The sequence below is a fragment of the Spermophilus citellus genome, assembly GCF_964194105.1.
Source record: "Spermophilus citellus genome assembly, chromosome: 6".
In the NCBI taxonomy this organism is placed as follows: domain Eukaryota; kingdom Metazoa; phylum Chordata; class Mammalia; order Rodentia; family Sciuridae; genus Spermophilus; species Spermophilus citellus.
Genome location: NC_138187.1, coordinates 95,139,309 through 95,155,071, shown reverse-complemented (window position 1 = coordinate 95,155,071; position 15,763 = coordinate 95,139,309). Strand labels below are relative to the sequence as shown.

The window sequence follows — 15,763 nt, the reverse complement described above, 5'->3', positions numbered from 1 at the left end:
CGCATGCTCACAAATGGCTGGGCAGTGCCCCCTGGGTTTGTGTCCTGACTTCGCCAACCTCTGCCCTCCCAGGACATACCCATCGGCTCTGAGGATTGGTAACATGCAGACCTCTACAGCACCCACCTCAGAAGAGTTTCTGTAAGGGTAGAAGAAAGTGTAATATGTAAGGACATGGGCATAGCATCTGGCACGGAGTGAATACCCCCCAAGGGCAGCTCTTACGACACAAATACGTGAGGGAGAGGGGTGACTTGCTTTAGTTTTTTAAAAAATTCATTCAGTACGACACAGATGACTTATAAAAACTAAAACTTCACAGTTAATTGTTAAAGCTATATTACTAGGTAAGAACGATCTGATAATCAGAATTTTTTTACCTATATATTTTTCTTTTCTTTATTTTTATTTTTTGCCAATTTACAAGTAGCTTTATAATATCTTTCAATATAAATGACATTTTCTTAATAACCTGAGTTAATTTACATGTACTATCCAGAGAATATCTTCAAAGAACATCTGAGCTAGTGTACTCAGACCTTTTGTATAAGGTTGTCAGCTGAAGAGAGAATTAAAGCACTGAAATGCATTGCCATTGGCTTTTTCCCCCAAGCTTCTTATTTCCTGCAAAATTTTGCCTAAACAGTTCTGCATTGATGAGACTCTAAAGTTTTTACTTTTAGAAAATAAAAATTCTACAATTTCACTGTATAAACAGTTTTCTTGCTTTTCCTGGATACAATATGACCAATAAAGTATTTGAAGTCAGTGATTGGTAAGGTCATATATTAAAAATTCTATCAGAATGTTTGATTTATTGAAAACAAACGTGAAATTGTAATCATGAATTTTTACTTGCTTAAGTAATTCCACGCACCAAAAAAATAGGACTCAGAAAGAGCCACCTGTTGTAAGTTCTGATGCTGCTGCTTCCTGGAGTGGGCAGGTCGTTAAGCCTCCAACATGAAAGTTGCCTGCCATTGCACTCACACACAAGTTGCTTTGGTGGGATTTTTGTCGAATTTGCATATTTTTGTCTGCCAGAGAGAAAAAAAGCACCTGGTAAGATCTCACTGCCTAAAGAAACCTGAGTCCTTTGCCACAAGTAGCTGAAGGCTGGGAAGGCCGGGGCCAGGAAGTCAGGAACAGGCAAGGAGGTAGAACATTTCAGGTTCTTTTAACTTCAGATCATTGGACCATTTCATTCTGCATATAGGTTCAGAGCATTCAGGATTGACACATACATAGACAGCACCATTACACCTCTTTTTTGTGGTACTTAAAAACCATTATTCTTTGTAAAACTGAAGTCTGTCCATAGTAATGGGATTGAATGAAAGAGAGTAGAAGTGTATTACGAACTGCGCTGAGACTTAAGAGCAGATGTGAATCAGTTTTATTATATTCAACAGATGGTTTAATTTAAGAGGAAAAAATACCCTCATAAGTTACAAGTTCATTCCAGGGGGAGCACTACTTATTAACAGAATTCTCTCTCAAAAGCAACCCATGGCCAGGCATGTTGGTGCATGCCTGTAATCTCAGCGACTCAGGAGGCTGAGGCAGGAGAATAGCAAGTTCAAGGTCAACCTCAGAAACTTAGTTAGGCCCCAAGGACTTAGCACAACTCTGTCTCAAAAATATAACATAAAAAAAGGGCTGGGGATGTGGTTCAGTGGTTAAGCAACCCTGAGTTCAATCCCTAGTACCCAAAAAAAAAAAAAAAGAGTGCACCTTAAAAAAGTGAACAAAAACACTTTTGCTAATTGCCTATTATGTAATGGGAGCTCAAAAAAAAATATTCATTAAATAAAAGTGAATTTAATACTAATTCAAAATCCAATGGCAAGGAGCTCTTCCACAAACATAATTGTGTTCTGCATTAAAGTTTTTCAAAATGTAGTATGCTTGGGCTGGGGATGTGGCTCAAGCTGTAGCGTGTTCGCCTGGCATGCGTGCGGCCCGGGTTCGATCCTCAGCACCACATACCAACAAAGATGTTGTGTCCGCCGAGAACTAAAAAATAAAAATATTAAAAAAAAAAAATGTAGTATGCTTTAAAGTTTTTAACAAACCACACAACAGATGAAGCAGTGTTGATATAGTATTTATAAAGTATTATAAATATAAAGTTTATAGTATTTATAAAGAACATTATGGAAATGCAACAATTTTAACTATTGCTAGTATCTAACAGTATAGCTTATTACTATTTTTAAAGTGCTCTTAAATTACAAAGCACATAGCTTAGCTTGTATGCACACATTAGAAGTCTTTATTTATGGCCAAGGCACCTGTGGCCATCACTCTTCAAGAGATTCCTGCAGAATGGCCCTTATTTCTGGAACTCCATCATTAGAGGCCTAGGATGAAACTCGTGACACCCTTTACATTTCTGGAAGGAGAACACTGAGAAGAGCAAGGCTCTGTGTGTTTGCAGGGCCAAGTCCCAGCTTGTATCTGCCTAGGAAACACCTGGTGGGCAACAAGGTGTCCGCAGGCTTCCTGTCTCCTGTGCCATGTCTGGGACCTCTCCCTCATCGTGCAAGGTGGAGCTCAAGTCGGAGGTTTTGATTTTTCACAAGCAGGTGGCAACCTCTTCCCCTCCTTTACCTTGTGCTGCATTGTATCATTTCTTGCTCTCTCTGGCTAGATTGTAGCCTCCTTAAGGACAGAGACAGTATATGAAGTGTCATCGCAGTCATCAGGAGACCCCAGACCTCACTGGACTCCTGCCACTAGTTAATGGTTTACCCTTAACCTCCTGTGAGCAACATCTCTGGCTGTCCAAACCAACGTTGTCAAGCCCTTTTACTCCTGGGGCCTGCCCCTGGTGCACAGTGTACCTCTTGAATTGATCCCACATTCTACATGGGTAGTAATTCAAGTCCAGGCAAGAGATTAATAGCCAGGTACTTTTTCTTGAGTTTGAGCATTCTTCCCAAAAGAACCAAATATAGTTTTCCATTCTTTAGTTTACCATCTATATTACACATCATTCAGAGGCACTTCAAATTGTGTTCATGACTAAGTACATTGTTGGTAAGCAATATACACATTTCTCCATTTTTTAATTGATTAACAGCATAAATAACTGAGTAATAATTTTTAGATACCCTCATCTTATATGGAATAACATGTATATCTCATGAAAATTTCTGTGCATTTTTAGATGATTCTGTAGTGCTAATTTGAAAACAGCTGCTTGGGTCCTACTAGCTTACAGTATTAAAAACAGAAAGAGGCAACTTTTTAAGAGGATTTGTGAAGAAGGTACATGTAAACCATGACAAGCTAAGCTGATCAAATGGGGCCAACGGAGTGGTTTGTGAACCACTCCAATTCTGATGACTTTGAATGTGTAGAAAAAGAATGCCACCTCCCTCCTTCCTGCGTGGTAAGGGCCTGTCAAGCCCCGGCCCACAGCCTCAGCAGCCGGTGCTTTATAGCAGGCAGGACACCCCCACCCCACACCATCCCCGCCTCCTCACATGGCCCCACATTGTGGGCGTTCCTAACCATACCTGCCTTCAAATGCTGTTTGAAGGGCCTGGATTCCTTCTGAAAACATCCAAGACATCACGGTCAACGTGCATCGGCTGCATGTTAAGCGCAGCATGGGCTGGAAAAAGGCCTGTGATGAGCTGGAGCTGCACCAGCGTTTCCTTCGTGAAGGAAGGTTCTGGAAGTCTAAGAACGAGGACCGGGGTGAGGAAGAGGCAGAATCCAGCATCTCCTCTACCAGTAATGAGCAGGTGGGTCTGGCCTGGGTGAGCGCTGTGTGTTTGTTCTTCTACGTAGGGGCGGGTCTGTGCTTGCTTCACTATGGTAAACAGATTTTGACATTTTTCTTTCCTTTTCACACGAACATTTATAAAGTGCTGTGCACGAGAGAACAGAAACCAGTTCAAATAAACAAGTAGATGTAAACATCAGTGACCTTGAGCTGATCGAGGAGCGAAGGTAGAGGCTCGTCCTCGAGGGCATCTTGGCCCTCTGCAGCCTTCAGCCTTCTGAAGGAGCAGAGGCAGAAAGGGGGGTGTGCTGTTGCCCTGTAGGGGTCCTCCACAGGCTTCTGCAGCAGAGGTATTTTGGTGTCTTGATTAATATGCTGTTACTTTTATACTGCCCACAGCTGAAGGTCACTCAAGAACCAAGAGCAAAGAAAGGGCGCCGTAATCAAAGTGTGGAGCCCAAAAAGGAAGTAAGTGGCCAACCTTGCAATTGTCCAGGCAATTGAAAGGGAGATTTCCAAAGTGTGGTGGTCAGGACAGTCACTTCTGGTAGCTGGTCGTAAACTCCATGGTCACCAAATAATATCCATCAAGCTCAAGCCCATGCTTCTGACTCCCTCCCTGTCTTCTGCCACTATCCTGGCACACTCCAGCTCAGAGCCCGGTTCTCCTAGAGCAGCCTGGGTGGGTTTGCTAAGTGGGAAGGGCACATTGCTGCCTGTCCTGGGAATCTGGCGGGTTTTCAGAACACTATTGAAGACAAAGCACTTACCCAGGAAGTCACTTATGGCAACCGTTAAAAATTGAACTATAATGAAGCTATTCATATTTTAAAGCTGTGTAAGTCTGGGTACATTCCACCCATATATTCAGTGAGAAGTGGTTTAGGATTTTAGGAAATTTATTAATCTTGTCCAAAGAAGTGATTGTAAGTTGGTGATGATTTTATATCCTATCTAACAAAATTTTTTGTTTATTTTAAAAACAAAATGCACAGGGGTGGGGATGTGGCTCAGTCAGTAGAGTGCTTTCCTCGAATGCACAAGATCCTTGGTTCAATCCCCAGCACTGCAAAAAAATAAAATAAAAGCAAAATGCACAGTGTTAACATAATACAATTTTAAATGATATTTATTTTAGAATTATTATAGCTATTAACTGCATTTTTTTCATTAATTGGTTGGTTCGGGGGGATTTATTTTAAACTGGAAAAATACACTCAACAGGAGCTCCTCTTATTACATGTTTTTAATAGCAGCTTATTAGCTATGAATTTTTATCCTCCTAGAGTTGTTCTTGAACTAGTGAATTATATTGCCCTATTTTGCCTCTGAACACTTTTTTCACCCTTTAGGAACCAGAGCCTGAGACAGAAGCAGTAAGTTCTAGCCAAGAAATTCCCACGATGCCTCAGCCAATTGAGAGAGTATCGGTGTCAACTCAGACCAAGAAGTTAAGTGCCTCTTCCCCAAGGATGCTGCATCGAAGTACCCAGACCACCAGTGATGGCATCTGCCAGAGCATGTGCCATGACAAATACACCAAAATTTTCAATGACTTTAAAGACCGGATGAAGTCAGACCACAAGCGAGAGACCGAGAGAGTTGTCCGAGAAGCTCTGGAAAAGGTAAAGCTGTTTGTTGTCAGGCTGAAACCAGTTGTTTCCCACAGAGGCTGTTAAAACTGGTAGCAAACCAACATTCTTTACAATATTTTAATTAATAATAGTAACTTTCTCACCAAAATCATTTACACACCTTAGTGAAATCAAGGGAAAAGGCACGTATTTCAGTAGAAACTGCGGGTTGAGTTTTTGAGTGTGTAAGATTGAAGTAAAGCAGCAGGGGTTGACTCTTTTCTTTCAGCTGCGTTCTGAAATGGAAGAAGAAAAAAGACAAGCTGTAAATAAAGCTGTAGCCAACATGCAGGGTGAGATGGACAGAAAATGTAAGCAAGTAAAGGAAAAGTGTAAAGAAGAATTTGTAGAAGAAATCAAGAAACTAGCAACACAGCACAAACAACTAATTTCTCAGACCAAGAAGAAGCAGTGGGTAAATATCACTTTTTTTTTTTTTAAAGAACCTTCTCTCTGAAAATGTGCTGCCCATTTGACAAACACACTCAGAAATGATATGTGGCATATGCAAATACGTGGTGCATATTACTGAAAGAATATCAACTATGTAATTGTTGACTTTAACGTTTTTATTAAAAGTCCTGTAATCTCTCACCTACAGACCCCTACTCAGGGTCATTTTGTGAAACATGTTAGTACGTAACATGTTGAGTATAATTAACTTATGTATCTTCTGGCATCTATGCAAGTATTTTGTTTGGGCAAATGGCCTGGCCCTGACTTTTTTTACCTGGTGACTTCTAAGACACAGTATCCAAATTGTGAATATAAGTATCACAGCAATAGAGATTTTCGGATTCCCCTGTCCCTGCCATTTATGCATTAGAGTTTTTTAAAGAAATTAATTACTTTCTTTTTATAGTAAAGCATCTCACTGGTCTCTAACTACACTCCCTTAAACCTGACTGGAGGTGTCAGTCTTGTCCTTGCTGCAGTGGAAGCTCCAGAAGGCACCAGGACCATGTGCTCTTCCTACACCCCCTCAACACTGAGTGGGGAGAAGTGCTCTTAGTGTGTTTTCAATTTTAATGACTTTATGTGTGGTGTTTTATGACAGTTTACTTTTAATTCTTCATCTTATCCAGACTGCATTATTCTTTATAAATAAACTTTCCATTAAATAATTAAACATTTTAAAAGTTGTGACAAGGATTTGGCAAGAGGAAATGGCATATAATTTAGATGAATATGCAGAGATAACTTATTAGGAAAGACTGGTGAACAATGGAGTAAATATCACCAGATGGAGAATTAAGGTGTGCCCAAGGTAATAACAGAACAAGGCCCAGAGACCAGGTCTGTGATAGTATGTCTTCATGCAGGCAGAAAGCAGGAAAGCAGTCACTAGATGCCCATGAAAAGAAACCCCCATGAGTCCACAGAAGGCCAGAGGAATGGGAAGAGGAGGCTGTAGTAAGGAATTATGATACTACCATTATTATTATTATTATTATTATTTTAAGCATTTTGCCATTTGTAAAACAGCTGACATTGATTTTTTTTTTAACATCTTTATTTTTATTTTTTTTTATGTGGTGCTGAGGATTGAACCCAGTGTCCTGCATATGCCAGGCAAGCGCGCTACTGCTTGAGCCACATCCCCAGCCCCTGACGTTGATATTAATACTTTTTTTTCTTACCATGAGGCATCAAGGCTTAGGACAGCACAGTGATTTTAAAACTAAGTAGAGCTGGAGCTCATCTTCGTGAGCTGGAACTCCAAATCCCAATCTTTTCTGCTTATCAAATTGTATTTTACATTATTGTGCAAGTAGAACAGGATCACAGGACAGAAAGCGTGTGGTGTGCCAGATACACAGCACGGGTGCTGAGATGAGTGCGTGAGTCGTGATGGTGTCTGAGGGCATCCACAGAGAAGCAGAAATGCACAAGCACATGAGTTACTAGGACACCTGGGAGACAGGAGAAGGGATGGTGCTGTTTAAAGTGTTATGTGAAGGCAAGCTAAGATAGAAGTTAACCAAATACAGACTGACGTCACATGGCCAGTTATTGGTACAGGCCCATATTCTAATCCCAAACCATGTGATTCATCCGAGCGGTTTCTGAAATTAAGTGTGCTCTACCTTTCTAACAGCATCTTAATGAAATTGCAGCTGCTGACATAACAAGGTCACAAAGTGTCTCAAAATATTAGCCAGGTGCAGTGGCACATGCTTGTAATTCCAGTGACTCAGGAGGCTGAGGCAGGAGGATCTCAAGTTTGAGTTTAACCTCAGCAGTATAGCAGGACCCTGTCTTAAAGTAAAAAAAGGGTGGGGAGATAGCTCCGTGGTAAAGTGCTTCTAGGTTCAATCCCCAGTATTGAAAAAAATAAATATACACTCAAGAACAAAGTTAGAGGGTGGAAATTTTACAACCAAATGTGAGCTCTTCTCCCAGAACCCCCAAGCCTGCATCTCATGGTGTGTGTACCTGTATGAATCTCTCCGAAGTCTTTGCATGTCTCCGCTGACCCACCAGCAAGGTTTGCATCCAAAGCTAGCCTCTCATCTTCCAGGTCATTCCTGTTCCTTCTCAACAGGGTGACTATCTATGATATTACTCCAGCCTGAAACCTGAGCTTTTACTCTCACATGGTTTCTTCTTCCACAGTCTAGCCTCAGTGCTGAGCGTGTGGGTGTGCTCCGCTGTTGGGGAACAGGGCTGTGCACTGTAGGATGTCAAGCAGCATCTGGGCCTCTCGATCCCGATGCCTCTCCCCTGGAGCTATGACAGCTGAAAGGGTCTCCAGGCCTATGGATGAGCCTGGGGTCAGCTCTTGCCTGGCATGCTGGAGGCCCAGGGTTTGATCAGACATGACACCAAAAAGAAAAGAAAACAATACTCCATACACTGTCAAGTAGGAATTGTCAAGTAAGATGAAGACTGACACTTGACCACGAGATTCAAGGTCAGTGTGATCTTGATGATAGCAAACTGAATGGCCTGGAAGGTTGCAAGACAGCATTGGAAATAAAGGGAAACCGGAAGTCAGGCAATTGTTTCACAGAGTTTGGGAGGAGCAAAATAATAGGTTGTAGCTAGAAAGGTATGCGAAGGCAGAAGCTTTTAAAAGAAAAGATAATAGCCCCTGTGTGCTGGCGGAAGGGCCCTGTAGACAGGAACAAAAGCTGATGCTTTGCAGGTGAGCAGGAGTTTGCATCATCCCCTAGGTTTCCTTCCCCTGGTTGATGAAAAGGACACATTCCAGTTCCAGCATCCTGGTGATGCTGTTTAAGTTTGAGCCATAAAGAGCTTTAAACCAGCTGTAAAGGCCTGCAGTCTGGGCCCATTTCTTACCCGGCCACGAATCTCACGCATCGCCTTGCTTCCCGTCTGCAGTGCTACAACTGTGAAGAGGAGGCCATGTACCACTGTTGCTGGAACACGTCCTACTGCTCCATCAAGTGTCAGCAGGAGCACTGGCACGCAGAACACAAGCGCACCTGTCGCCGGAAAAGATGAAGCCGGCCCTTCCCAGAGCGCCCCGACGGCCACTCCTCAGACACAGCGGTTTTTGTTTCCAAGAAGCCAAAATTGTTTAGAATTTGCTTCCCATTTTGCACCAGCCTTTAAACACTTTTCGTGAAGAAATTTTGCACAGTAGTTTAAATTTTTTGTTAATGCTCCTCCGGAGTTTTTCAGGGGGTTAAAGTAACATCAGTGGAGGGTATTATTTTAACTGAATTTTAATTGAGAATATGTTGCATTTTCAGCAAATTTTAAAACATTTTTAGGTTTTACAGAGATTTTAACCTTTAAACAACAGATCTTTAAAAAACAACAGGTGAATACAAGTGAGTTTAACAAAGAAACATTTAGAATAGATCTGAATGTAAGAACTACAGAACTGTTTCAGAAATAAAACATACTACCTTGATGTGACGTTTATTTCTTAACCTTGTTGAGCTGGTTTTGTTCAGCTTGATTTACTGTTCAAAGGCATTATCTGTTGGTTATGCCAGTGGGTATGTGATTAAATTTAGGGAACAGGGTTGACACAGCAGGGCTAGTCCTGCGTATTTTTTCTTAAATATTTCCCAATTGTGTTTTTCATTATTTCTTTTCAATATATAACTTTTATAACAAATTATTAGCTTTGATCTTGTAGTTTAAAATTGCAGGGAACTGGGGTAATCTTTTACTGAGCTGGATCTTAGAGAAAATGAATATTTAAATTTTAAAGTTTGCACATTTCATCTTTGTCCTAACATGAGTGCTTGTAACAAACAAAAATAAAAAACCAAAAACTACCTTTATCCATACGTGAAATTATAGACGAGGCATACAAATTCCTTTCTACTTCCCTCCCCTCCCCAGTGCCGTCCTAACTGCCTATTATCTGGTGTCACCTCGTGTCTGTAAGTTAACAAGGGAGAGAAAGCACTTAGTTTCACAGAAGCCTAAGTCATGTTTGTGGTAGTGGGTCTCTGCCTACTAATGAACTCATCATTGTATACAGAATGAAGAATAATGCATGTTAATTTTCTTGTATTAAAGATGCCGTGATTTGTAAAAAGTCTGTATTTTGCGGAATGTCTGGATTAAGAAGCATTACCAATAGGAATGGATCGATAGTTGAATAATGATTTTTTTTATACATAGATATATAAAATACAGCCAGGAAATCTTAAATTACTTTTCTTTAAAAAAAAAAAAACTCACAATTTATGTTCTTTTCCAAGACTGATTTTAGACCAAGTCAAATTCCCGTTTATCATTTAGCTATTTTTTGAGGTTAGAGAAATAATTTGTAAATATTTATTTAGACCTTTGATATTTATTAAAGCAATTACTCACAATGGAAGTGGAAGAATCTGGAGAAAAGCCTTTGAAAAAGTTTCCTCCAGGTTTGTCAGGGTCACTCTAAAGATGGAAACGTCAGCGGGCCTTCTGTGAAACAGCCATCCGGTCTCCATGCCGTTGCGGATGGTGGTGACACAAGGTAATCAACGAACTACTGCCACATGGTGCACAGGATTCGTACAGACCACTCAGTAGCCCCACTGCGCGCGATGGACTTACATTACGCAGTAACTCGGCGTCCTGGTTCCCTCCCCGTTGCTGTGTAATTGGTCGGTGTTGCCATGGCGCGGACAGAGATGGCATAACCAAGCACGCTTACCCTTCTTTGGTTGGTTTTCAAGTTTTGAGACTTCGATCCACCCCTATGAGAGCAAGTTATTGTGGAAATATTTTTGGTGTAAGATCATTCCAGAGTATGTAATATTTAACTGATAGCTGCATGAACGTGAGATTCGTGTTACTTTGGCTTTTTTGTCTCTGTTGACACGGTTGCACATTTCCCAGTTACTACAGTGTGAAAACTGTGTGTTTAAAAAAAAAAAAACAAAAAACAAAAAAATTAAAAAAAGATTGTGGCCTGGTTTTGTAAAAGTTTTAGGTAAAATTACAATTGATTGTTTTAGGAATCATTATTAAAAATTTTCTGCAAATCATAAAGCTATATCAAGGTGTTGAGCTTAGCCACTATGCACATTGTAATTATCCATTGTGGCTGTCCAGTTCTATGATGCATTCTGGCATTTTGTAAGCTGCTCTGACTAGCAATATATAGATTCATTTAATGTGTTAACATTGGTTAATAAATGTATTTAAAAAACAAAACACAACTGGCTTAATAAGTTGATTTAGTCCAGACCCCAAGACTAAACGCAGCTCACTTTCTGTATTGACCAGATGCTGTGGGCGGTCGTGGCTGACTGTATAACTCTGTATTAAGTTGACTGTTGGACACTTGATTGAATTTTCCCTGACCAGTTCTCACAAGGGCAGGAGAGGCTGATCAGTGTGTGTTGGTGACAGCGGTGCCTGCATGTCAGCCAAGCCTCTCTCTGCCCTCTCTGTTCCCTGGTGTGGTCAGCAGGCATGAGTTTGCAGTAGGAGTCCTCTGTTCAGGTATCAGTGGATATCCTTTTTGTGTACCACAGCTGGGCTCAGCTGGCTCAGGCCTGAATATTGCAGTCCCATTTGCAGCAGGATCTGTATGTTTCCAACAGTGATACTAGGATATTCTTGTCACCCTCACTTTGCTGTCTTTTTTTTTCTTCTCCTCAATCCATGGTCCTCATTTAGAAATCTCTGTGTGATACCAACTCTGATTCTGGGCCTTAGCATAATAATTGTGTTCAAAACAGCTTTTCCAGGAAAAAAAAGACTCCGACAAGCAATGACCCATATCTGCATGGGAATCACTAAACAGTGTTTGACCCCAGGCTGAGGGAAGAGGGCTCCAGGAAGACGTGGACTGGTGGGAGTGGAGAGGGGCAGACCAGACTGGACAGGTGAGGCCGGTGGCTAGAGACGAGGGAGCGGCCAGCCACTTTCCAATATTTAATATGAAAAACAACTGGAAATAGGATTCTTGTGTGAAGCAGTCTTGTAATAAGAAAGAAAATCTTGCAACTAGTACAGCAAAGCAGTGACCTCTCAACAGGATGGGACAGCAGGTAAATCGCCACTGATTAATGACTGGCCAGACCTGCTGGATTGGTAAGTGGCAGAGCTGTCTCCAACTCAGGCTGGTCTCACTGCAAACTCATTATTTTCTTAAAATCCTTGATGTTAGATTATTTGAAACATTTGCAATTTGCCAATGTCATTGAGTTCAACATTTCTAGAGTTAATTTTACCATCTTTCCCTCACGTCACCTCTGCAGCCAGTTTGAATGATGCCAGCTTCATTGCGGGGCACATCACATTCTGGTCACCTGACTAGACCACCGTGCTGTGAGTTGCTCCAGTCTCTAATTCAGGGGTTCACCAACTTGACATCAGGACCACAGAGCGAGGGGTGGGGAGGCTAAAGCATCGCCAGGTCCACCTCCATCATTTGCATTGCAAACAGGTTCCAAAGTGCTGCCATCCTAGAGGGAAAAAAGCAAAGGACACTTTCCTGAAAAGAGGTACATGTGTATATGTGCACAAGAAAATTGCACAGTGCAGTAGGTTCCTGAGGCCCAGAATGATCTCGACCCTCAGGTTAAGAATCCTTGGTCAGTGGAATTGGTGAAGCAAAAATATGGGTAGGAAAAAGAGTCACCATAATCTACATCAGCCGGCTCAAGCGTCCTGCACGCAGATTCCCCCCACCCCCACCCAACCCCCAGCAGACCTTGCTAGAATGCAGGATCTGAATCTGTGGCGTCACCCACAGGCTTCCAGGTGATATTGATTGTGCTGACCAGAGACCACAAGTGAGAGGCAAGGCCCTAAAGGGGTGTAAGTTTACAGAAGTACTAAATCACCGAGTTACACACCCCATGAAGCAATGCTGCTGTTAAATGAGAATATACAGTGTGAGGCATGTATGTAATTTTCTAATTTCCATATTAAAAAAGTGAAAAGAAACAGGAAATTATCTTAACCTTATATATCTGAATATCATTCCCACACGTAATTAAAGCTATTAACAGCAACTTACATTGTTTTATAGTAAATTTTCCAAATTTAGCACATCTCTATTAGAGTAGCCGCGCTCCCTCCCCTGTGGCCAGTGGCTACCCATGAACAGCATCCTAAGAAGCCATGTCCCAGGCAAGTCCCTGCCGTGTCAGCGGCTTAGCTGTGACAGGTGCTTACACAGCAAACACTTGTTAGAACAGCTCATGTCATCTAGAAGCTGAAGAGAAACATTCCATCCAGCTCTTGCCTGAACATGAGCCCAGGAAGGCTGTCTTCTCTGTCTCGAACTTGAAGTCACACAGTCAACACATTCTGAACCCATTTTAATTAGGCAGCCCTGGAGAAGGATCCGAGGTGTCCTCACGAGTCTACGGGACAGTTTGAAGACTCTTGTGTAGTCTTGAGTCCTTAACCTCATACAGGGGAGAAAAGAGAGTCCGTGGGAAGTTCTGTGCTGTGGCAGCCTGGATGAACCCAGAGGGCGCAGGCAGGCAGAGCCTCTTCTCCCTGTGCTGGCCTAAGAGGCCAGAAGGCTGAGAGGAGCCAGGAGAAGCAGACCCACTCAGGGCAAGCTGAAATGCTTTTATGCTAGTTGATCAGAGGCTGTCTTTTGTGGTAGAGTTTTTTTTTTTAATATTTTTTTAGCCATTGATGGGCCTTTATTTTATTTATTATATGTGGTGCTGAGAATCGAACCAGGGCCTCACACATGCTAGGCAAGCACTCTGCCACTGAGCCACGACCCCAGCCCCCATGGTAGAGTTTTGCTTTTCTGTTTTCAGGAGAAGGGCGATTAGAACACCCTTCTTGCATTTGCTGTTTTTCAAGTGCCTTTAGCTCAAAATGATGCTCATGCAAAAGCAGCACATCATGGGGCAGCATATTCCACACTTCAAGGACACTATGCTAAGTGAAGTAAGCCTGTCACAGAAGGCCACCTGCTGTATGAGTCCGCTTCTTGGGGTCTAACAGCCAAACTCTGGAGTCTGTGGGATCCGTGTGGGCAGGAGCCCCAGGAAGGGGAAGAGGAGAGTTGCTGGGGGGCATGGGGTCTCAACGGGCAAGACAAGAGAGTCCCAGGGGCTGACTGTACAGCGTCCCACAGTTGACCACACATTGCTGCCCACTTCAGAATGCAGATCGCATACTGAATGTCCTCACCACAATAAAATAGAAATTTCGATCAAAAGCAGAGAAGATATAGGGAGGGAATGCAAAAGCTCTAAAATTATTAAACGCACAGTAGGAGCTGCTTCACACCCCAGGGAATGCTGAGCAGTTGGCAATTTATCTGCAGGGTCTTCATCCCAGCACCCCCAGGGATTCCTGCAACCACCAAGGGTCCTGAACCCTGCATATGTTTTCTCCTAGACATTCACCTCAATGATAAGGGTTAATTTACACATTAGGTACCTGTAAGAGATTAATCATAACTAATAAAATAGAATGTTCATGATAACATACTGTAAAAAGATTATATGAATGTGGTCTCTCAAAATATGTTACTGAGGGGTTCTCCCCCTTCTTGTGATGATGTGCTGCCCACGAGGCGGGATGCATGTCAGGTGGAGTATCCAGCCATGAGGGAGCCAGTCCACTGCAGCGGTTGAACCTGTGGAAGTGACGCTGATAAGCACTGACAAGATATGGAGGAACTGGGATCTTCACATACTCCTGGAAGGAAGGTCAAATGGCGTGGCCACTTTGGAAGACAATTTGAAGTTCATCAGTTAAATAGTGTCCCCATGCCATCCCACCAGTCCACTTCTAGATATGCCCCTCAGAGAAATCAAGACGTGTCCCCACATTGACCTGCATTCACACTCGTACCAGCACTACTCCTCAGAGTCACAGAGAGAAACATCCAGAAGCCCACCATGGATGACGGCATAAACAAAATGTGGCACATACATAATAGACAAGGGAATATTGTGTAGACTTTTAAAGGAAGGAAAGTTGATGCATAAGTCATGGAGGATAATCTCAGAAAGCATTCTGCTAAGGGAAAGAAGCCCATCATAGAAGACCACGTGTGATCTGACTCCACTACAAGAAATTTCCAGAGTAAGTGACTCTATGGCAAACTGAAGCAGATCAGCGGTTGCCTGGGGCTGGGCACTGGGGCAGGGTGCGGTGGTATGGGGAGTGACTGCCAGTGAACGCAGGGTTTCTGTGTGAAGAATGTTCTAGAAGAGCTGGATTGTAGTCATGGGTGCATACCTGTCAATATACTAAAAACCATCTCATTGTATAATTTAAATGGGTATTTTTTTTGTTGTTGTTTGTGTGAGTTACATTTCCGTAAAGATGAATAAGTTTGGATAGGTAATGGACCCCAATTAAGGCTTTTTAAAAATTAATGTAAAAGCCATTCCATGTAGTTAACCCGTAGAAACATTCAAGCTCCTTTGTCCATGGCAGCAAGAATAGGGAGGCAGGAGAGATCTGAGCAAAGGCTACAGACTCAAGGGCTCACCAATAGCCGGGGCACTTTTCCAAGACCTGATTAGCATAGATATTGATCAGGGCCCCTACCCAGCAGCAGTGTCAACCCCTTGACCAGGTGACTTAAGCAGCAACCCTATGGGGTCCCTCTCACCTCACAGGAGCTCTCTTTTCTTCTCATGTGAATCAATCCTACACTTTCAAGCTCACTCTTCCTTATTGTGGATCTCATTCTCTGATTTGCCAGGCAAGAACCTGGCAGGCAGGCAGTAGAAGTCTGCAGCAGGGGCTGAAAATCCAGATTCAAATATATTTATAAACAAAAAAAGCATTATTAATCATGAGTATTAAACCATTTTCAGCCTTTTTGCAAGATACTTGTGCTGTGGGACTCAACGAAAACAAAGTAAATTCAGGCTAACCCAGTTCCAGTCACGGCCCCATGGTCACATCATAGTGGACATTGGATGGATGCTTAGTATTATGAACAGAACTTGGTGAATTTATTGATCTGATTCAT

General features: G+C 42.3%; 1 protein-coding gene across 14 annotated transcripts in view; it reads left to right on the top strand.

Annotated features, from left to right (window-relative positions):
* The window catches only part of ZMYND11 (zinc finger MYND-type containing 11), a 95,594-nt gene extending 84,593 nt beyond the window's left edge, over window positions 1-11,001 (top strand). For all 14 annotated transcript variants that reach the window (XM_081297430.1, XM_081297431.1, XM_081297429.1 and 11 more), the window contains 5 exons: window positions 3,548-3,755; window positions 4,136-4,204; window positions 5,089-5,361; window positions 5,600-5,785; window positions 8,716-11,001. In XM_081297430.1, the coding sequence (XP_081153556.1) occupies window positions 3,548-3,755; window positions 4,136-4,204; window positions 5,089-5,361; window positions 5,600-5,785; window positions 8,716-8,838 (859 nt within the window). In that variant the 3' untranslated portion in view covers window positions 8,839-11,001. The remainder of the gene's footprint in view (window positions 1-3,547; window positions 3,756-4,135; window positions 4,205-5,088; window positions 5,362-5,599; window positions 5,786-8,715) is intronic.
* Window positions 11,002-15,763: the final 4,762 nt, after the last annotated feature.